Below are 22,232 nucleotides of genomic sequence, written 5' to 3'. Positions count from 1 at the left end.
ACGTCAGCTATGTAAGTGAAAGAAAATGACCACTGAGTATAACTAAAATCAGTACCCCACCAGAACCACAATGACAAGCCCTTGCCATAATCCCTCTGTCCCGACTTTTGATGGGAGAGGGGTCTACACACACACACCCTCCTTTTCTTCTTTAAATTCATCTCAACGGCCCTCAGCAGCTAATGTATACTACTTGTCCCCTAAACACAAACACACAGACAGACAAACCTTCAGTGGTCACTTAGACACTTTTTTTCCCCTAAAATTGGAATGAACTTGTTGGGCAGGGTATACAGGGGTAATAAGAAAATGTGACTCCTAACAGCCAGTGTCCGGGCTAGTTTGGGGGAACCGACTGGCCCTATTATATTCACCCAGCTCCTGGAGATTACGGTCATCCATTCCTCCCCCCTCTCTGTAGCTCGCCTGTACCCTCAAGCCCTTTCCGTACATTCCGTGGGGAGGAGGGCTCTGTGCAAGGAGCGAAGGGGAGCCCCCGTGTCTAGAAGGCCTCTCCCCACCCCCACCCCGTGTGAGTTTGCGCTGCAAAGCTCCTTGGCATCCTTGCATGGGTTGGGTGTTGGGGAGCTCAAATTGCAGCTACAACTGGCTGGCAGCCAGGGGCCGTCTATTTAAAAGCGCCAGCTCGACCAGAGCCCGCAGTCTCTTTGGAAACTTCTGCCGGGGGTTTTAAAAGAGCTAGGAAAGAGCTGCAAAGCTGTTTGGGCTTTTTCCCCTTTTTTGTTCCTTTTCATTATCCCCCTCCTCGATCTGCACCCTTCTCCGGACTTCACGCACAACCTGCGGGTTTCGAAGAGGTGGTAGCAGAGTAGGAGAAAAGAGGTGTTGGGGTCCAGGTTTGGTGAGGTCTGGATTTTTGCCTTTTTTTTTTTTTTTCCCTCTCTCTTGATTCCAACATTTCCCCGATCTTCTTGGCAGCCGCCGACGCCTCTTACCTGTTCTGCGGCAGCGGCGCGGCTGGCAGCTGAGAGAATTGGGGGTGCGTTTTAGATTTTAAGCAAAGGGAGGAAAATAGGCCAAATCCATTTTTTTTCCTTCACCTTTCCCCTTTTTAAGGCCTCCAAGATCATTATTTCTGTTGCTTTCGGGTGAGCAATTCTGTGGTTCTTTCCACCACCCCTCCAGTTCTGACCGGATCCCGCCTGGGGGTTTCTTCGGTCTCCGCTCACTGCGTGCACCTGGCGCGCCTCTTTTTTTCACCCCCAACCTGTTGCAAGTCTTTAATCCTTGCAATTGGGACTTGCGTGCAGGCACTTGAATTCTCCTTGCATCACATTTTGCAAGTGTTTGGGAGAGAGCACCTGCTCTACCTGCAAGAGATTTAAATATATATATATATATATATATACAAAAATCTCCAGGCTCCCTCTTGGCCCCTTTCTCCATACATTCTCGCTCTCCTGCCCCGCCCCGAGGTAAAGCGAGACTCGGAGAAAATGGTGATCAGCGTGGTCCTCCTGCTCCTGGCCGCCTATGCCGTGCCGGCTCAAAGCCTGGGCTCTTTCGTGCACTGTGAACCCTGCGACGAGAAAGCCCTGTCCATGTGTCCCCCCAGCCCTCTTGGCTGTGAGCTGGTCAAAGAGCCCGGCTGTGGCTGCTGCATGACTTGCGCCCTGGCGGAGGGACAGTCGTGTGGCGTCTACACGGAGCGCTGTGCCCAGGGTTTGCGCTGCCTCCCCCGGCAGGATGAGGAGAAGCCGCTGCACGCCCTGCTGCACGGCCGCGGGGTGTGCCTCAACGAAAAGAGCTACGGCGAGCAAACCAAGATAGGTGAGCGCTACCGGGGTTCCAGTTGCACCACACACTAGCTGGGGAGGGAGGCACTTTGGATGGGTGGGGACCCGGGACGGATTGGGAACCCGCGCGCTTTGCGCACTTAAGTGGCATAGACCCTGGTAGCTCCTTGGAAGTACATGGGGTGGGGTCCTTGCGCCTCAGCCTTGAATCCCTGGCAGAGCCTGCTATCCTAGGCTGCTTTCTATCAGGCTTCTATCAGTTTACACCCCATCTCTTCTCAATCTCCAGCCCAGCCTGACCCTCCCCCAATCCTAACTCGTGGCAATCCAGACTCCGAGCTCCTTCTGAGTCTCAAAGTCCAAATCCCGAGAATCCACTCTGAAAAAGAACCGGTTAAATTATCAACTCCCTTCTCCGCCCAACCCCCGTACTTTTCTCCCTAAACTTTAAAAATTCTTTTTTGTTAAAAGGTCATTTTAATTGGAATCTGGAGTTACTTTATCCACCTTTAGAGCTAATTCTACCTTGATCCCTCCAAGCCTCAACCCCCACCTCAACGCCTTCAGATTTACCCCTCCCTCCATTCCTGCTTGCTCCGGGGCGCGCGTCCGTGCGCGTGCACTCACGCGCACCACATCATTGACAACTACTGTCTTTTGGGTGGAGATACTGAGAGGTCACCCACATATACACTTGCTGCTATTGAATTGATATGACTGATTAGGCTCGATGATAAAATACATTAGACTGTAAAACATCTCCTTTTTTCCTCTCAGGAAGAGAAAGAATACTTCAGGAGTGCCGGGGTAGGGCGTGGGGTATGGGGTGAAAGAGTTTGGTGCTCTGTGCTGGATATTCGTCCATGAATCTAATGCTTTTTTTCCCCTCCTGAATTTAGATTTTACTTAAGATAAAAGATGGACATGGGTTTAAGAGGTGAAGAGGGTTGTGGGATGACGACAACCTCAAGTTCCCACTGGATGCTGGCCCTCTCCATCTCTCCTCCCTTTCTCCCCACTCCACCCCACCCTAGCACCCCCACCCTTCACCAATCACTAAAACCAGAGTAAAACTGAGTGTGGCTAAGCGCGTGAGGGGCCCTGGAAATACAGAATGCACAATTCAATGGGCGGAGACCGAAAGACTACCCTCTGCTTGCCCCGCCCCCTCTTGCCCCGCCTCCAAATTATCTGTGCCTGGAGTCTGTGGTTTAAATGATTGACAGAGCTTCTTGTTCAATCAGAACAGTTTGGCCTCGAGCTAGGTTTCTTTGGGGAGTTACCTGGTTATACATTTTTATTATATTATTTTTATATTTATATATTATATACATTTAAGCTTAACCAGCGATGCACAAAATCTCTCTCCTGGCGGTATTAAGACTTGGCTAAATGTTTATTTGGTGCGGTGCCTTACAAAGATAAAGCCCTTCTCACCACTGCCGTCCTCTGTTACTCCAGCGTGAGGAGGTTTGTAATTTTTTTGAACACAAACTGAAGACCTACGAATTCCACCTCGTAGGAGGGTGCGTGAGCGCCCATCTGTAGTCTGCAGAGCTTCGTGGAGCTCAGCCTCTCTCCTCAGGAACTGCAGATTTGAGCTATCACAAGAAGTTACAACAGGATGGGGATAGGGGGAGTACAAACCGCAGAAGCCCCCCAAAGACCGATTTTCGCGGTTATTTCTATTACATTCCTGCCCACCGAAGCCGTAGGAATCCATTACCTGGCTTGAGACAAAAGGGGTGGCTAGCAATCCCATCACAGCTGGATTGCGCAAGTTATGACTCCACAGTATCCCGGCCCCACTTTTATTTGCCCAACCAAGCAGTAGATAGGGAGAAGCTGAGACAGAAGGTGTGCGTTTAAGGCGCACGCACGGGCCCAAATGCTGGGCCAGCAAAGAAAGAGGCAGAATCCAACTTCCCAAGCGAACCCAGTGCACACGCGCGCGTGCACGCATACATGCACACACTTACGCACGATTTTTTTTTTTTTTGTCCCGTTCCAGTTTGCTATAGAATTCTCTGCAGCCTATTCAACCCGAAGCAACCCCCTCTCCTCGCCCTCACTCCAACCTAGCCCGCCTCAGGCAGGTGCCCAGCGGCATGCAATTGTGCCCTGGCTGCTGTCCGCAGTGGCAAAGGTTAATACCTTCCTCCCAAATGGGAGCGGGCTCTCGGAGAAGAACCTCCAACCCGAGAGCCATTAGTTGAATCCAAAAAAAAAAAAAAAAAAAAAAAAAAAAAAAACCCTAAGGATGACGTCATTCTTCGGAAAAAAATAATGAAGAGAGGAGGTTGTCTTCTGGGTCCTTTAGGAGAAAGTCTTGCTCTCTAGGGCCTCCTTCCCCCACCACTGAAATCTGAGCAGTATGAGCTACAGCCTCTTCTCCCGCGGATGAAAGCTATATAATATACATATACCGTATGCAACCAAAAATATATATTATATATTCATACTATTGTATTATCTAACACGCACACACGCACACACACACACATACACACACACACACACACACACACACACACACACACACACACATACACACCAGTACAGTCAGTTTCTAGATTGAGAAGTGAGGAGCGAAGGAGAGGTGGCTGACAGCCAAAGCTTCGGGAGAGGGAGGTGTTCGCAGGCAGGCGGAGACTGGGGTTTTGCTGGGTGCGTTGCTTGGCAACTGGAGAGAGAGTCGCCTAGATATCGTCCAAGGCTTGGAGCCCGCCTGGCCCTGCATTTTCTTTTGGCCAGTTCAGGGGCCAGCGATAGATATAGAAACAGAGGGCGGTGTGTACGGTGCTAAGGGGACTAGGGAGACAAGGGTTCCAAGGGCCCAGAGCAATAAAGAAAGGTGAGCTTCGGTGGGTCGAGAAAGAGCTAAAATTTGTTGAGAGCACTCTCTAGAAAATGGCCTGTGGTTTCAGCGGTGGGAGCCTAGCATACCAGAGGATCTGGGGAGTTTCTCCGGTGCTCGCAGAGACCTGGAATCTGATGCGGGGAGCAGAGGGTTATGATTATCGTTGATAAATAAGCAACATAAACTGTGCTTCTGGAAAAGCGGGGGTGGGGGAATTATGTAAATGAAATGAGATCAGCCTTTGCTTCTTTGACGGCTTTGGCCTCCATCGGCCTGGTTTCAGCTCCAAGCCCGGTCCAAATGCCACGCAGAAGTTAATCCAGAGTAAGACCTTTTGGCCAAATTTATGTCTGGATTGAACAAGATTATGAAAATCGAAGGAGCCAGATGACTTTCCCACCGCACGCGCTCCCTTTGAAGCAAGTCTATAAGCGAGGGATATTCTAAAGCCAACCAAAACGGGAGTTGGGCGGCAGGGGTGGTGCTTTAACTAGACGTTTCTTGCCTTTGCCCCCATCTTTCTGCTGTGTCAGCAAGGCTTAGAGGGCGTCAGCACAGCTGGCCCAGTGAAGCTGCTTTTCTTTCCAAGTTCCTTCTTTATTCCGCTTCCAGTCCCCTCCCTTCCTCCCTCATGTCCCCGCCCCAACTCTTGAGGCACCCCCTCCCTGAGGGCGGAGTTTTAAATCTGAGCAGCTCTGCCTTTGCCCTCCCTCTTTAAGCAAGCAACCACCTGCAGCTGCACTGGCCAGGCTGTCCCTCCAGCCAGAGTCACTAAGCCGGTTAGAGCCCGAGGTCACCGAAGCAAGATTCCCAGCAGACCCTGTCCTGCTTTCTTAATTCAGGGAGGAGGAGCAAAAGGGAAGGGAAGATTCACCCAAAAACAGTTTTACTTTGTACCTGAACAGACAATGCCTGTGAAACCTTAAGGTATTTAATGTGGAGAAAAAATAGAATCTAAAGAAGGGATTATACACACACACACCATCCCCCAGAGCCACCACATTTAGGAGGTGGAGGGACTCTGTACATAATCAAGTATGAACAAGGAACATTCCTCTGCAGCCGAGAGGGGAGACAGATGGTTACCAGGAGTCACAAGTGGGCTATTGGGAGGGGTTTTGTTCCATTGTGAGTCTACACTTTTGCCCAGTTAGATGAAAACAGAAATTCTCAGAGACTACCCTTAGATTTAAGGCAATAAGATTAATCACATGTCTGCAGAAACTAGCAAATCACCAAGGAATCTAGTGTGTGTGTCTGCTCCCCTCCCCCAGCCGTGATTTTTATTACGAGTCCACATATTTCTTTCTTATAAAGCATAAATCCAGATGAGGAACTAGACATTTTTTTTTTAATATGGAGGCTTTTCCAGCCTAGCCACAGGGCTTATCTGTGTCCTAGCATTTCTCCTGAAATTTTCTGGACAGTACCCAAAGAATCTTGAAGCCGGGAAAAACCCATAGCTACCATCGTGGTCAGATAAAGACACCAGATGGTACAGGAAGCCACTTGCCCAAGACAAGATCTGTGGTGGTCAGGACTTGAACTTGGCTTCTCCCTAGGGGTTGAAGCACTCTGCCCTGCTATTCCTTCGATTTATGGCTCCTTCGGTAGTCACTAGGGCTCTTGACTAGGCCTGGTCTAACTAACCTAGCAACCCAGACCCTTAGCCAACATTGCCAAATGCTACCCTCCAGTGGTAGGTGTTCTGAAAGCAAAATAGAAAACCCTCCACTTAAGGGTCCTCTATTTTGTGGGCCAGAGAAGTAGCCAAGTGGCCCAAAAGTAAGAACTCCAGTACCTTCTTGCTCTCACGGCTTCTTCTGTCCCTTTTTCTGCACAGTCTTACAGACAGCTGGCTCAGGCCAGTGCTTTGTCCAGAGAAAGGGAGCAAGGAGGGTTTGAAGGGATGGCACTCAGCACAGCCTCCATGTCTATGGGCCAAACCTCACTTCCTGAACACAAGGAGTTCTCCTAATGTGGCAGGCAGGCCCTTGCAGGGCTGTGGTTGTCCATTGCTTCCTGTCTCTCTGGAGAACACAGGACTTTAGTCAGTGGTCTACTGCCCATGGTAACCTGCCTCCATGGCACAGGTCTTCCCTGGGGTTGGCAAACTGGATGAGGAGACCTGGGGTAGAATGGGCTGACAGAAGTAACAACAGGGTTTCTACATTAGAAAGAAAGAGAAGAGACCATCGCCAGACAGGCTGATAAAGAAAAACTCATGAGCCACTGGCTTGTGAACAAATGGGAGTATGCCTAGTCTTTTTCAGGCCTGCCTTTGGCTAAGAGGTTGTAGTTGGGGGTTTAGTTTGATCAGAAGCTATGCCAAGATTCACCCTAACCTACCCCACAGTCTGAGGAAGAAAGCAGATAACACAAGCCTATCTTCCCAGTAGGGTCTACCAGCTGAGCCTTTAGGCTCAACCAAATAGGTTTTCTTATACTTTAGCCCTCAGCCTAGACTGTCAGATCAATGGCCTTTCCCTGCCAAATCCAAAGAGCTTCAATGAAAACGTGCTCAGCCCAGGGCCTCATACAGTATCTCTGCCCCATCTGTGAGTTTATATGGGTTCCTGTTGTTTGCTCTAAACTCTCTGTACATTGGGGCTCTAACAGCGCTCCACTCCCCACTGAAGGCGTATCCCCTTCAGGAGTCTTTAGACAGCACATCCAACTGAAATACAGTACAAGCCACATACGTAATGCTTAATTCTCAAGGGACCACAATTTTCATATTTTTTCTGGCAGCTGAAATTTTTAAAGGTTCAGAAGAAGAAATGAATTTTAGCAGTATATTTCAACAGAACATACCAGAAAATTATTATCATCTCAACATATACCCAAAGAAGGATAATGAAATCATTAACTTGCTTTCATTCACTGTCTTTTAAATCCATAGCATCTTTCTATCTTTACAGAAAAAAAATCTCAATTTATACTATATATATATATATATGTATATATATATTACATATGTATATATGTCATAAAATGTATGGTATGTTTTGCCAAACACACTTAAAACATTTTCAGTACACAAATTATCTGTTTCAAAATTTAAAGTTAAGCTTTGTGAGGTTAAATGAGCCCTTCTGGCCCCTCCCCCACCTTAGGATACAGTTGTCTACATTTGTTCTCGTCATGAAAAGTCAGCTCATCATTCTGGTTATTGTTGTTGTTGTTGTTTAATCATTTTTATTGGATATTCTCTGTATTTGCATTTCAAATGTTATCCACCTCCCCTTGCTTCCATGAAGATGCTCCCATTCCCAACCACCCACTCCCACCTCAGCGCCTTGGCATTCCCCTACACTGGAAAAACACGCCTTCACTGGACCAAAGGCCTCTCTTCCCATTGATGCCAGACAATGCTGTCCTCTGCTACATATGCAACTGGAGCCATGGGTCTCTCCATGTGTGCTCTTTGGTTGGTGTTTTAGTCCCTGGAAGCTCCAGGGGGAGTTATCATTCTGGTTGTTAAAATTCCTGGACCCTATAGCTGACCACAGTGGAAAAGAAAATGGTACCTTCAGGAGTAAGCTTGGAGCCAGGCAGATGCTGTTGTGTGCCAACAGGAAGGCCAGGGGAAACTCCACAGTGTCTGCCCAGAGCCCCTCCTCCCTCTCTATATATGCAAATGAAGCCACACAGTACAACTGAGCTAATTAGCATCCATCTGCAGCTGGGAAGCAGCGAGACTTGGGGAGTCTGAAACATGACTTACATTTTAGGGGACAATGAGCAGCCAGCTTCTGATTCTCCCACAAGCCTAGTATTGCAGCAAAGAGCAGGAGGCTGCCTGTTGGCTGGGAAACAAGACAGGACAAGGAATGGGCAGAGCATTTAGCCTGGTTATTTTTGTCCTGATCGCTGTCCTGGGCCAAAGCTATCTAGTAGAGCTTACTGTGATGATGAACGTGTTCTATATCTGCTCTGTCTGGCACAGAGCCAGCCAACAACATGTGGCTGTGGAGAACTAGAAATTAGGACCTCTGGGGGGTTTGTTTGTTTGTTTGTCTGTCTTTGTATTTGCTCGTGTAAATAGCCACGTTGGCTCCTGGATGGCATAGCCTCAGCCAAACAGAACCCTCACGCACCAGGGGCACCTTCTTCAAGCACTGCTTGTCTCTTCACCTCCCTATGCCTTCCTAGAGTAAGGTGATCATGCTCTGAGGCAGGGGCATGACTGAGATGGACTCCCCCGGCATCCATTAAGCTGTAAGTTGCCCCATTTATATTACAGAAACACATCTCCACTCAACTTCTCTTTGCCTTTGGGGCAGATTGTAAGTGGCCTATTGGGCCATGAACTCCAAGCAGAGCTGGTTTTCTGCCGGAAGAGAAGTCATCAAAGCTAGGGCTCCCCAAGACTTCTGTTTCTGAGGTCAAGTCAAACAAGGACCCAATAGTATCCCAGGACCAGGTTATTCATGGTACCAGACAAAAAGCCCAGGTTGGAAAGTAATAGTTCGGGTAGCGACAGGTCCCTCCTGGATTTATCTGTTGGAAGGACTAGGAAGCAAGGTTGAATGGGAAGGCACCCTAAGAACACACATCCCCATCTGTTGGTAAAGAGTCAGAAGTCTGCAGGAAAGCATCTGCTGCCAGACTGTGGACTTAGAGAGGCGGAGCTTCGGTAAGGTGCTGGGCACAATGCTGCCCTCCCTGGGGTATCTTTGCAACCACAAAGCTGTGCCTGCTCCCAGAGAAAGGCTGACGTACCCTGCAGTCCTAGAGTGATGGGAAGGGGAGGGTGAATAGATCATTACTCCTGTGACAAAGTAGGCACATTACAGAGCCAGGGCAGACACAGAACACACAGCAGAGTAAGCGCCAGAATATATCACCCCTGTCTTAGGGTTTTTATTGCTACAATGAAAATCCCTGGCCAAAAAGCACCCCACACTTCTCACTTTCTGCAGAAACCTCTCCAGCGGCATCTAGAGGGTGGAGGGTGTTGGGATGTGTTTCTCTTCTCTTTCCAGTCGCTTGATTAAGAAGCAACTTAACTGAGACACAACTGAGACTTACCTCCACAGTCCTCCACTTCTCCCTCTTGTCCCCCCCAACCTTCTTAATGCATGCCAGAAGCACACAAAGACGGGGGGAAGGACTGATGGCAATTCTCAAACTAGTGGGGGGGGGGGGGAACATCCAAGTGCCAGATTTTATCTTCGCATCGTCCCTGGGAATGTGCACGAACTGAGCGCCTTTGGTCTCCTGCGCTACCTGCTGGTCACATGGAGGTATAGCCCTGCTTGTTTCTAAAAACCTTGGTGTTCCGGACCTGGGGACCTGGAGTATCAGCGGCTTCCACTCACTTTCTTTTGGGGAAATGACTCAAGGGTATCCAGGGTACTTGTGGCCTCTTGTTTTACCTAAAGGCCAAACCTTCTAAAGACTGAAATCCTGTTTATGATTCGGCCACAAAGTAGCTGAACGGGGTTAGCTGGTATTCTGGTTCAAGCGAGGCCTGCTTTCCAGCTCTTAAATCTTCCTGCCCTGGCTCACCTCCGAGGTCCCACTGTCTCTCTGAAGTCTACAGATGACCACAAGTCCTTGATTAGTATCTCTGATACTCGACTCTGAGTCTAAGTAATGGGTTTCTAGCTTTCACAGTGGTGAAGCAACACCAAGAATTGGGGAGCACATCAAAATTGTAAACCTGTCCTTCACAAGCAAGAGGCCTGCAAATTAGGGGAGAGGAGGCACCCCAGAAGCCTAGACTTTGCTTAGTGAGCCCAGAGTTTTCAAAAAAAATCCTTAAAGAAAACTATCAGATTCTAACATTCTATCTGCACAGAACCCCTAAACTAGACATCCCTCCCCCTCTGTCCTCCCCTCCAAGTCCATAGCCAAGAAGTTTGACTCAGGGAGAGCGGCCCCAGAACTGACATGTACTCCTGCCCCCTCCCTTTCCAGTACTTGTTCCTCTTCCTCTCCTGTGGATGTACACCCAAATCCATTACCCGTCGAGATCAATGAAACCGGCCCCAGAGGCTTCGTCCCGAGTGGAAACCAACCAGTAACTCGTTAAGCTTAACAAGCCCTAGAGGAACATATGCTTGGGTGTTTGGTGCCGTTTGCTTTTCTAACCAGGTTAGGCCTGTGCTCACTCACACGGGATCCTCATTTGGGCTGGGAGCTTGGAGACATTCCACCAAGTATCTCTTTCCTTACAAACCGCCCCTCATCTCAACCTCTTCGAATCCTCCCCCCCCCCTTATCTCTCACATCTGAGACACGAAGCCACCGCCATATCTAGGCATCTGAGAGGGATGGTGGGTTTTCCTTCATCCTGATCAATTAATGTTGGGTATCCCAAGGCCAGCCCCCCTTTTGAGTGTTTGAACAGGAAGTGATGGAATCTGGCCCTCTGCCTCTAACTCTACATCTGGTCCTGATGTGGGTCATCTGAAGCGCACCACGTGGAAATAGCAATCTAAGGTCTCCCCACTCATAATCTATTGAGGTTGCAAGGTCGGGGGCTGAGAGGAGACCTGTGAGAAAAGAACTTACTAGAAATAAATACTGATAGAGGCTAGGCAGGTGGCATTAACGGACTAACAGACACATGAACAAAGTCCTACTTCTTTTTTCTAAAGGTCAAAAGTCAGCTAAGTATAGACTGTCACCAACTTGCTCCTATATATAACTGGTCTGGCCCCAGCCAGCTGTTGGCCCCTCTCAGAGCTGAGTAACGTCCAGTCTCCTAGGGTCCAGAGCACAGCACAGAGCCAGTTGGGAGCTAGTGCAGAAGGATAAGGCCCCTCTCTTCCATCTGCTTTGTTCCTCGCCAGGGCCTACATTTCTGCCTCTCCTATCTCCCAGCCCTCACCATGGTCCCTACCCTCTACTGCTCCTGTCCCTGAATACCCAGGTCTAAGCATCTCTTACCCTTCGGCCCAGCTGTTCTGAAAGTACAAAGACCTCTTTAAGAGGACAGACACACTCGGCTGTTCTTGCCTACATCTGGACTGTGCCCTGTTTTCTTCCCTTGGCCTAACTCTCTAGGTTTCTGTCTCCAGCCATTTCATCTCCTGAGCCATGCCACTGGCCAGAAAACTGTTTTTACCTAATCTTCACCTACTTTGGGCCTTGTGCTGTCTTCTTTTCTAGCCTTCCTTCCCACGTGCACTAGTGAGGCACTGTCAAGACTATCCCCCGCCTCCCTCTTGATTTCTTAGACCTCATTGGATCTCTCTGAGCATCCGTAACTCCTCCCATCCCACTCCTCCCAGTTCAGGTCTCTAGACACTGTTCTCTGGCCTCAGAAGCTGATTCTCATCCTCCTTCTCCCCGCAGAGAGAGACTCTCAAGAGCATGAAGAACCCACCACCTCTGAGATGGCTGAAGAGACCTACTCCCCCAAGGTCTTCCGGCCCAAGCACACTCGCATTTCCGAGCTGAAGGCTGAGGCTGTGAAGAAGGACCGCAGAAAGAAGCTGACCCAGTCTAAGTTTGTGGGGGGTGCAGAGAACACTGCCCACCCCAGAGTCATCCCTGCACCTGAGATGAGACAGGACTCTGAGCAAGTGAGTCTCAGGAGCTCTTCCCCCTCCTCCTCCCCCGCCCTTGCCACCATCCCAGTCTGGTTTCCCCTGCATCTTGCTTGACTGTCTTTGACCACTGAGGATTCCCAGGCTGGACCTGTCAAAGAATGTATTGCTTATGGTGGCTCAGCTGAGGATTAGGAAGGATGCTTTTGAGACCCTGAGTTTATCTATCTGGACTGAGGGCTGATCCCTGTTAGTGGAAACAGAGGAAGTTCTCCTTCAAAGAAGGTGCCTATTATAACCGAAATCACACACCACGTATGTGACCCCTAGAGCTGTGGCCAGTCCCCGGAACAGGCCGAACACTGTCCTAGCATAGCTAGAGAATGAAACCTATGTGTCTTCATTGCTTGGAAGAGTAGAAAAGCTGAGGACAAGTGACTGTCAGGACAGCAGACAGGTGATGGAGAGAAAAGAGATCCTAAGTAGAGTCTGATAAAGGTGATAGATTTTTCTCCCGGGTCCCTTTGGACACCACACATGAACCATCCGAGTGCACCACCGAGTGTTCCACCTGGGTCATGCCTCTCATCCCTCTTGTTTTCACAGGGCCCCTGCCGCAGACACATGGAAGCTTCCCTCCAGGAGTTCAAAGCCAGCGCACGCATGGTGCCCCGTGCCGTCTACCTGCCCAACTGTGACCGCAAAGGATTCTACAAGAGAAAGCAGGTATGTGCTCCTGTGCCAGGCTTCACCTCTAGGGCTTCTGATTGGCAGGTCTGGAGTAGACTCCAAGTGTCTTACATTTCTAATTGGGTGACTATGACGGTACCTATAAGGGATCCCTAATCTTAGTTAACAGTTAAAAGCTAGAGCCCCTTGGGGTGTATCTTGACCCTGACATTTCTAGCTGTGTAACCCTTGGCCCAGTTACTCAAAGGCCCCATGCCTTTGGTTTGTCGTGTAAAATGGGGACTGGCAGTGTCCACCACACCGATGGGAAGAAGTATGTGTTTATCTTGGCAAAACAGTCCGAACAGCTCCTCCCACATGGCCCAGGTTAAACTGACACATGATGGAGCCACAGAGTAATGTTTTGACGACCAAGGTCTTCTCTGGAGGATCCCTGGGGAATGTAAGATTGGTAGTCCCAAAGTGAAAGGGACATCGCAGGACCTACCCCAGGGCAGAATGCCTGAACTGTTTTCTTTGGGTCCTCTAATGAGATGTAGTCAGCAAAACCACAAGGGTTGGCTAAAGGCGCACCCCCTTCCAACCCTCAAGCACAGGAGGAGGAAAGTCAGGCAAGAAGAGAGACTCAGGGTACAACTGTCTCACTGGCCCTTACCTCTTTCCCAGTGCAAGCCTTCTCGTGGCCGCAAACGTGGCATCTGCTGGTGTGTGGACAAGTATGGGATGAAGCTGCCGGGCATGGAGTACATTGTCGGAGACTTCCAGTGCCATGCCTTTGACAGCAGCAACGTTGAGTGATGCGGCCCCTCCCTTCCTCCCCCTTTCCTACCCCCAGCCCCAACTCCAGCCAGCGCCTCCCTCCACCCCAGGACGCCGCTCACTACATCTCATTTAGGGGAAATATATATCCATATATATTTGAGGAAACTGAGGACCTCGGAATCTCAAGCAAGGGCTAAGGAGACACTCCCCACCCCGATCCCAGAAATGTATTCCTTTTTGAAGCAAGTTGAACGGACAGAGGAGGGAAGGAGAGAAGGAGCAAGAGAGAGATGGAGAGAAAGCAGTGGGGTAGAGGAGAAGAAGGAAGAGCAGATAGGGTTACAGAGAGAAGAGAGAAACAGCAAGGCAGAAAGGGTTCCACATCCAAGGCTGGATCTGTCCTTTGCTTCCAGCTCTAGCCTGGGGTCAGAGAAAGGTTGGGACACTCCAAAGTGTGGCATTCGGTGACACCCAGTTTAGTTTAGTCAAGGGTAGAAAAGAAACAAGGCATGTCAGTGTTTCTCTTGGGTCTGTTGCTTCCTGTGGCCAGCAGTGTGGATGGCTGGACCCCTCACCCTCCTCTCCTCTTACCCAAGTGCAGGGTGCTTTCATCCCCAAATTCATAAAGACTAAAATGCATCCCATCCCTCTGAAAACAAAGGAAACTGAGTGACCGAAGATAGGTTTTCCCTGAGAAGAGTGAACTCAGAATGTGTACAAACATTACTCTTGTTGGAGATTTTTTTTTAAGAAACCAGTATGCACCCCAACACTGGAAAGACTTGATTTTCCAGGGTGACAAGCGTTCAGAAGCATGTGGCTTTGGCCCTTGATTTCACTAGACTCAAAGCTGGCCCAGCAGCCTCTGTGGAGGAAGATGATAGGCAGAGAAAACCAAGGGGCTTGTACTTAACCTACAAGGCTCCATGTAGACTTATATAGGCATATAAATCTATTTCCTTTACTTTTTTTTTCCCTTTTCCCTTTCTTTCAAAGTTTTGCATTACCTCTTTGAAGTAGTTTTTTTTTTTTTAAGACACTGAAGATCTTCCTCATTCTGGGAAAATCCATATGTCACTTGACCTGCTTCTGGGCAGCCTTTCCCATGAGCTACAAATGTGGCTCTTTTGTGGGGGCACCGATTGGGATCTTCTCATGATTCCCAGCCTGTGTTTAAATGTATTCACCAAGCCAGGTAGCTGCCAGTAGCTGAGAGCGCATCAACTGCCCAGCCCAGGTCTTCCCATTTCAGCCTTCCGACCTTCGAAAAGTGACTGTCTCACACCACACCACATAAACCCACCGATCCATCTTCAACCCACTGGCCTGCCCAGGCCTTCTTTTCTATCTGCATTTTTTTTTTGAACTGCATTTTGAAAGCCTCCCTCAGATGCCAGGCTGACAAATCAGAGAGAAGCTGCCATGAGAAATGATAAAGGAGGAAGAAGTGGAGGGTGGGGAGAGCCTTACACAGAGAGACATCTAAGATGGAGAGGAGATGGAGTCTGGGGAGGGGGCCACAAGAAAGAGACAGAGAGAGGGAAATACCAATAGAATTTCCCTTGGTGTCTCCCAGCTTAAAAAAAAAAAAAAAACTCTCTGGGATTTGAGAGGAAATGAGAGGAAGGGGCTCTGAGGTAGACATGGGCTCAATTCAAGTCACAGAGCCCAGATGGTGGGTAACTGAGGCAGGACCCAGACAGGCACAGTTGGAAACGGATCAATAGCCTGATTGGGTGTTGAAGGGTGAAGAGAATGCCTTCAAAAGACAGCACAACTTCAGTTCAACTTCAGCCCCCCAAGGAGGGACTGAGGCCAAGGAATCTTTCAAGCGCATCATTGACTCTCCAACTCCAGCCTCCTCCCTGGGATGGAGGATGGGAGCTGAAGCCCAGGACAACTCAGGCCTAGATCTGCATGGCTGTTGTCATTTGCCAGCCTGATTTTGATCCAAGAGAAAAATCTCATTGCCCACTGTCTTCTTCAACAAAGAGGTGTTTCACGAGGGCTTAGGACTCTTTGAAGACTGAAATTAGCCTGCCGGGAGAAGGGACTAGGACATTGGAACAGGAGGGCCCCTTTTTGCTGTGGACACAGATCTTTTGCTCTCTCTTGATAGCATGGTGTAGTAGAGGCCTCCTCCAACATGGAACATGAAGCAACAAAAAGGGACAGAAAAGAAACAAATGTATGTCAGCTCACAGGACATGGATGACCACAGAGCTGGGGGGGGGGTCTTCTATTGCCTGGACAGGACAAGATGGCTGGGAATAAAAGAGGCAGTTGATCTTCATAAGACAAAGGGCTTGATGGGATGGCAATATAAGGACTTACCAGACCTGCAGGGTCAGTGTACCCATCACCCCGCACAATATCCCCAGCTCTCAACTCAAAACTTCAGTGTATCTTAGGCCAGTATCCTAAATCTTCTCCATGAGTCTCTTCTTTCTGCCATTATTTCTCTGGATCTTGAGCAGTCATTTGACTGGGATTTGCCAAGTGGATACTGGGGTACCGTTGCCCCCAAGAAAAGACTGAGCCAGGAACTGCCTACTCACTACTCCTCCCAGGCCTGGAGCTAACTCCTGTGAGGGGTGCTCTCTTCACCCCACTACTTGATGGACCTTGAATGAACTTCTGCCCCTTACGTGGCCTCTTGGTTGTGAGCCACAGATGGAGGACATTGTAGTCACTTAGCCTTCCCCAGTTCAGCCTACCTCCCCCAGAATTGTGTGTCTCCCCACTGCTTATATGGAGAAGCATGCCTAAGACAGCAAGTCTCTCCCTAGAGGAAACTTGCCTTTAACAGACAGATGGAACTAAACCTTCCAAACAGGAGGTCAGGCTGAACCCAGGATACAGAGACCATGGAAACGGCGTCATCAAGAGAAGAGGGATGCCCTTGTCCATGTTACGGGGAGAGAAGGCAGGCCTGCAATGGTCCCATCATGCCCTGGGCAAGACGCTTCTTGGCTCCAGGCTAGACTTTAGCTCCATCAGAGGCCTCTATGGTAGGTTTATCCACAGCCATAGGTCTAAGTGTTGCCTGTCCCCACCTTCACTCTCTCATGGAAGGATTCTTCCCACCCTTTTTGACAAATGCCTCTCTCAAGCAGTGGAAAAGAAAGCTCTCTTCCCCCTCTACTGCCAGGTAGCTGAGAGAGGCCTAACCAGGACCTATTCTCCACCCCAGCCAGTCTTGACCAGCCAGAACAAAGCAGGGAACCTGGAGAATAAGCGACTCTATGTTCCTCTGACGGCCAGGCCTAAACAGACAAGGCTTGGGAACATCTACCCCACAGGAGAATGAGGAGGCCATCTGTGCTCCCTCCTCTTCTCTTTCCAAGACCCTCTTCCTATCATGAGTTATCGCCATGGTAACATCCTCACCATCCTTCTCCCAACCACCAAGGGTTGCCATGGCAACCCCCAAACCACCTGCCCATCCCAGACAGGGCAGCAGTCCTTCTGCACAGAACCCTAGAAGACACTAGGTGAAAAATTACAGCTTGAGAGAGGAGCGAGCCAAGGAGAAGAGACCTTGTAGCCCTCTGGCTTTCGAGAGAAAGGAGGCTACGATTTAAAACACAGAAGGGAAGGGAAAGAGGTTTCATAGGCCTCCACCAAGGAGCCTAGGGGTTGTACTGTCTTTATTTCTAAACCACTAAAGTGCAATGTTTCCTGCACTCCTGTTACTGCCCCCTCTCTTCCCTGTTAGGTTTTCGATTCTTTGAGCAGACTTTCTTGGTTTTAACAAGAGTATAGATTCTCACTACTTCACAGACTCTGGCCTCCTCTCTAAGTCTTTCTGGATGGGGAAAGAGAAGGTAAAGGGCCGGAGGGAAAGGGGTCCCTCATCACCCCACTTCTCTGGTCCCAAGTCACCAGCCTCAGTCCCCATCTTCGACACCATCACTATCTGTCACACAGTAGCCTGTCACACGGATAGCACAGTTCAGACAAGACTCCTTCAGATTCCGAGATGCCTACCGGTTGTTTTTGGTTTTTGTTTTCTTTTTGTCTGTTTGTTTGTTTGTTTTTTACAACAGCAATAACCACAGCACATATTACTGTAGCTCTTTGTAGTGTTACGTTCAGACACCATAGCTCTGTTCTCTCCTCTTTTTCGTTTTTGACTTTAAAAAAAAAAAATGCTTATACTTTTTACTGGTGAAACAGATTGAAAAAAAATTAAACAACAAACCAGTTTGTGAAAAAACAAAACAAAACATGGGGAAAAAAATCACCCCAATGTGGAAGAGCTCTGCTCCTCTTTAGCATTTTGTACTTAAGGAAATAAAAAAGAAAAACCTGGAAGATCTCACATTTTATTACAAAGCGAAGATTGCTGCATTCTATTTATTCAACTCATAATTTATGTTACTCCTTGATCTTTGTCTTGTGTCGTGACAAAGCATTTATTTAATAAAAGCATGCGTTCGGCTGGCTTGCATGGCCTTCCTCCTGGGGCAGAGGGCTCTGTGAGCACCCAGGCTGCCAACAGGAGAGGCAGGAGAGAGATCAAACCAGTGTCCTGCAGGAGGTCCTGACAGGAGGAAGGCCACCAGCGTCCCCCAACTCCAGAATACCCTTCACTCATCCCAGGTTGCCACCTCCTTGAACTTTCTGTATCCCTGCACCATGGCCTCAGCCCTACAGAGCTGCTGAAAGACTCCAGAGACCAAAATCACACAGAAAGCACACAGAACCGTGAGCGCACGCGTGTTCTACCGTCGCTAAAATTTAGTCCCTCCCACTGTCAGTGAACAAAGTAGTCCAACCCGCCCTTAGACAAATCATGAGTCTCTTCTTCTTGGAGGGGATGCTAAGCAAGACCTTTCTAGAGTGTTCCTTAGTCCTTTACAAGGTCTTAACGCATGGAAACCTCTGGCCCTGGGGGAATCCTACTTCCCGCCCCTCCCAGGCACCTCTACCTCTGTTTATGCCCAGGGAACTGCAGAGCTCTGGATATGACTGCTCAAGTTCAACCACACCCACTGCCTTGGTTTCCCTGTGGCCTTCCTTTCTGGGTTCTTGCAGCCCTTGGGCTCTCTGCTTAGTTCTCTAAGACCCATGTTTGTTCTCAAACTCTGCCCCTTACGTCTGTCACCCCATACACACACACTACAGGGCTAGCAGTCCCACACAGCCGGGGAGATAAAGGTGATGGATCATCCGTTCTGCCCACGGCTCAATGCTGAGACTCTCAGGAGAGCTAGTGTCCAGACCTTGCAGTCACGTGGTCGGTAGGGGACCTTGTTTCTCACTGTCCACTGGTCCTCTGGGAGCCATCAAACGTCTTCCCTGAGGCTTCTCAGCCCCCCAGGTCACAGAGCCAGAGACCCAAACACCATGTTTTAGGACAAAATAAAGCGTGGAAGGGTGCAGGCAGCGCTGCAGAGAGGGAACGGGTGCTTTGAACCGGGGCAGGGTGAGCAGAGAACACGTGGGTGGCTTGCCATATTAGGACACCTGGAAGAGTCTTCTGGCTTCTCCAGCAGAAACTGCTCATCCTATGTTTACCACAACCTGTACAGTGTCTAAAGGGAGTAAGAGCCAGGGTTTCCCTCTCAGCCGTTTGTCCCTCGGGCTCATCTCCCCGGAGCCACATGAACCCAGCCCGCTCCACATTCCTCCTGGCTCCACAGATCTTTACATGACCCTTTTAAGCCTCGTTGTCTAACTCCTGCTCACAACCAACGGCCATTCTGCCTCTTGGCTACTCTGCACAGTCCATGACCCTGAGGCATAGCCCACGTGGCACATTCAGATCACGTAGCCTGCCCAGACACTTACAGACTGAACTGGTACTGGGACCCATTCTCTCTCCCATTCTCAGCGTGTGGCAGGCAGCTGATCCAAAGCCACGTGGCTGATGCCCTATTCAGTTCTTCCTTCTGCCTCAATCCACTTGAGCCACACTCTGAATCTCAGAACTTCCTTGTCTCCGATGATGTCATCACATCCTGCCAAATCCCTGGGTATCAGTCCGGACTCCCCCACTTAGCTCTCCATCCAAGGCTCCCAGAAGTCAGTTGCTCGGTGATAACTCTCTCTATCCTCCCTCGTCCTCGTTTGGATCAAGTTCGGTTCCACCTGATGGATTCAGCTCCACCCCTCCTCTCTATGCCCCTTTCTCTCAGGTGGACTTCTCAACCACAGTTTGATTTCCAAACACATATCTAGTCTTACCACTCTTGGCCTAAATTATTTTACCCTGCAGCTTGCAGCCCAAAGTTCAAATCCCTCAGCAAAGCATCCACATCCCTCTAGATAGGTCCCCCTGACAACGTTCCTCTTTGGCTCTGCCCCTGCCACCTGCACCCTATGAATGACACACACGTCCTCAGCCATGTACAGGACTCCAGGCTCAGGGTGCAGCTTAGGCTTGAAGGCCTTCCATGTGCTGCTCCCCCTTTCTGAACCCAACTCCTTAGAAAACACCCGTGCACGTGTGCACATGCATGTACACATACGTCTTTTCTTTCATTTTTATTTCTTCATCACAACTCTCCATTACTGACCCAAGATGCCTCCCACGGCAGCACACATGGCTGGCCATCATTGCACCCCAGCTGCTGGAGGACGTGTCTCTGTCACATCATGCCGTTAGATGGTCAAGCATTGACTGTGGAGCCGTTTGCGACACTGAAATGTACTCGCTGCAGGACAACAGCCACCATCTCTTTCAACTCCGAGTGCAAACACTGCATGGGTCAGCTTAGGAAACAGCCATTTCTACATTTAACCAACACTGTATGACAGAAATTATTTTCTACCCTGCAACTGTCCTTTCAGTTAGATGTTATCCCAGTTCTTAAAGGTGAAGTTTGAAAGGGTGTGTAGAAGTTAGAGGGGGCTGGAGAGATGGCTCAGCAGTTAAGAGCATCGACTGCTCTTCCAGAGGTCCTGAGTTCAATTCCCAGCAACTGTATGGTGGCTCACAACCATCTGTAAGGAAATCTGATGTCCCCTTCTGGTATGTCTGAAGAGAGTGACAGTGTACTCATACACATAAATAAATTTTTTTCAAAAAGAAGTTAGGAATATGCACAAAGTCATACAACTCATAATCAGGGACAAGCCAGTTCTTCCCAGTGTTTCTAGAACATTGTAGTTACAAAGACACCCTTAGCAGATCTGTCAGCTACAGCGGGTGTCTGCAAGTCCAGAGGGCACAGAGAAAGGCCAGACTCACGGACATGTATCTATGATGTCACCCGGAGCTCCAAGCTTTGGTGCACTGTCTTTGGTTCACTTTCTTATTACTGCCTTGAGTTCTTAGTAAGAGCAAGAGGCCTCGTGTATGTGATAGTCCCAGGCCCTGCAAATTCGGTCACCATTCTTCCCTACAAATCATACAAGAGGTATACGTAAAGATTTTTCAGTTCCTGCCCCCCCACATCCCCTAATTCTGAGAGTCTGTGGGAGAGCTTGAGAATCCTTCCTATGAGGAAGCACCTCCTTTTGACTTATTCTGGGTTCCTCCTGGGCCTCTCTCCCTTTAACTACCAAGGGCCAAAATGAGTTTGGCTGCAGTTCCTCATGCTGCCACACGGGGACAGTATTGCCTCAGTGTTTAACGATGGTCGGGCTTAAACTTCTGAGGTCTGGGTTTCTAGTGATTAGGGGACACAGTCAATAATGGCCCCACCCCGCCAGCCCTCTCCTTCAACGAAAGGGGCACTAGCAACGAGCAGAGCAGGTTGTGGCAGCCTCGAGAGCCTTCCATAAAATGATTTTGGAAAGAACCTAAGTGAGGTGGCTCTCTGAGGGCCTGTAGCCCAAGGGTGTATCCCTCGGATACAATGCTTCCCAGCAGCCTCCCCGGGATATGACCTGTTCCTGCACCCAAAGGGCATGCTTAACCCAGGGATGGGCAGCAACTGCTCATCTGTAAAATGAGATTGGTGGCATCGTGGGACTTATGTTCCATCATGACCCTCTGTTCCATCCACCCTGAAGGAGCTCTTTTCCTGACAGGGGGTGTAGGGGGTGTTCTCTCGGAACCTAATGTTCTGGCACCTGCCCAATGTCCCAGGTGTCCCTCACCACCTCTGGATGGGTGTGCTAGGTGTGTCAGATGGGACTCCCTGTGGCCCACGGCCATGTGAGGAGTCCCTGGACTTCACTGGGGCTTCCGGTACAAACAAAACATTAAGAGTTAAGAGTCCTGCTACACACTGCTTAAAAATGGCTCCCCCACCCTGCACCCTGACTCAGTTTCCAGTCTCCCGGCCCAAATTCTGTTCTTTTCTTTTTCAAGACAGAGCCAAGGTGTCACCCTGACTGTCTTGGAACTTGTTCTGTAGGCCAGGCTGGCCCCAAACTCGAGATCTGCCTGAAATGTGCACAACCACAGCCCATCCTCAGTCCACCACCTTTATCCATACCCCTCTGTAGCTGGCTGACTTGTTAATATGGGGCCAATCACTCAGGCCCCTACAAGAGCGGCTTCTGAAAGCTCAGGGGTGATCTTTCTGAACAAGGTCACCATCCTTACTTTGGGGGTCTAAGTGAAATTCCTTGTCCTGGGCTGGGGTGGTGGTTTGAATGAAATGCTTATAGGGAACCACAGGGAGCTGCACTGTTAGGAGGCGTGGCCTTGTTGGAGTGGGTGTGGCTTTGTTGGAGGAAGTGTGTCACTAGGGGTGGGCTTTG

The 22,232-nt window shown here is 49.5% G+C and overlaps 1 protein-coding gene across 1 annotated transcript; it reads left to right on the top strand.

Annotated features, from left to right (window-relative positions):
- The first annotated feature begins 678 nt into the window (after positions 1-678).
- Positions 679-17,888, top strand: IGFBP5 (insulin like growth factor binding protein 5). Its single transcript, XM_080933023.1, has 4 exons — positions 679-1,791; positions 11,926-12,155; positions 12,726-12,845; positions 13,476-17,888. Exons 1-4 carry the CDS (start codon positions 1,458-1,460, stop codon positions 13,605-13,607), a joined length of 816 nt encoding a protein of 271 aa, XP_080789149.1. The 5' UTR covers positions 679-1,457; the 3' UTR covers positions 13,608-17,888.
- Positions 17,889-22,232: the final 4,344 nt, after the last annotated feature.

The sequence above is a fragment of the Micromys minutus genome, assembly GCF_963924665.1.
Source record: "Micromys minutus genome assembly, chromosome: 19".
Classification (NCBI taxonomy): domain Eukaryota; kingdom Metazoa; phylum Chordata; class Mammalia; order Rodentia; family Muridae; genus Micromys; species Micromys minutus.
Note: the sequence above shows the minus strand (reverse complement) of the source record. Positions and strands in the feature narration are given on the sequence as shown.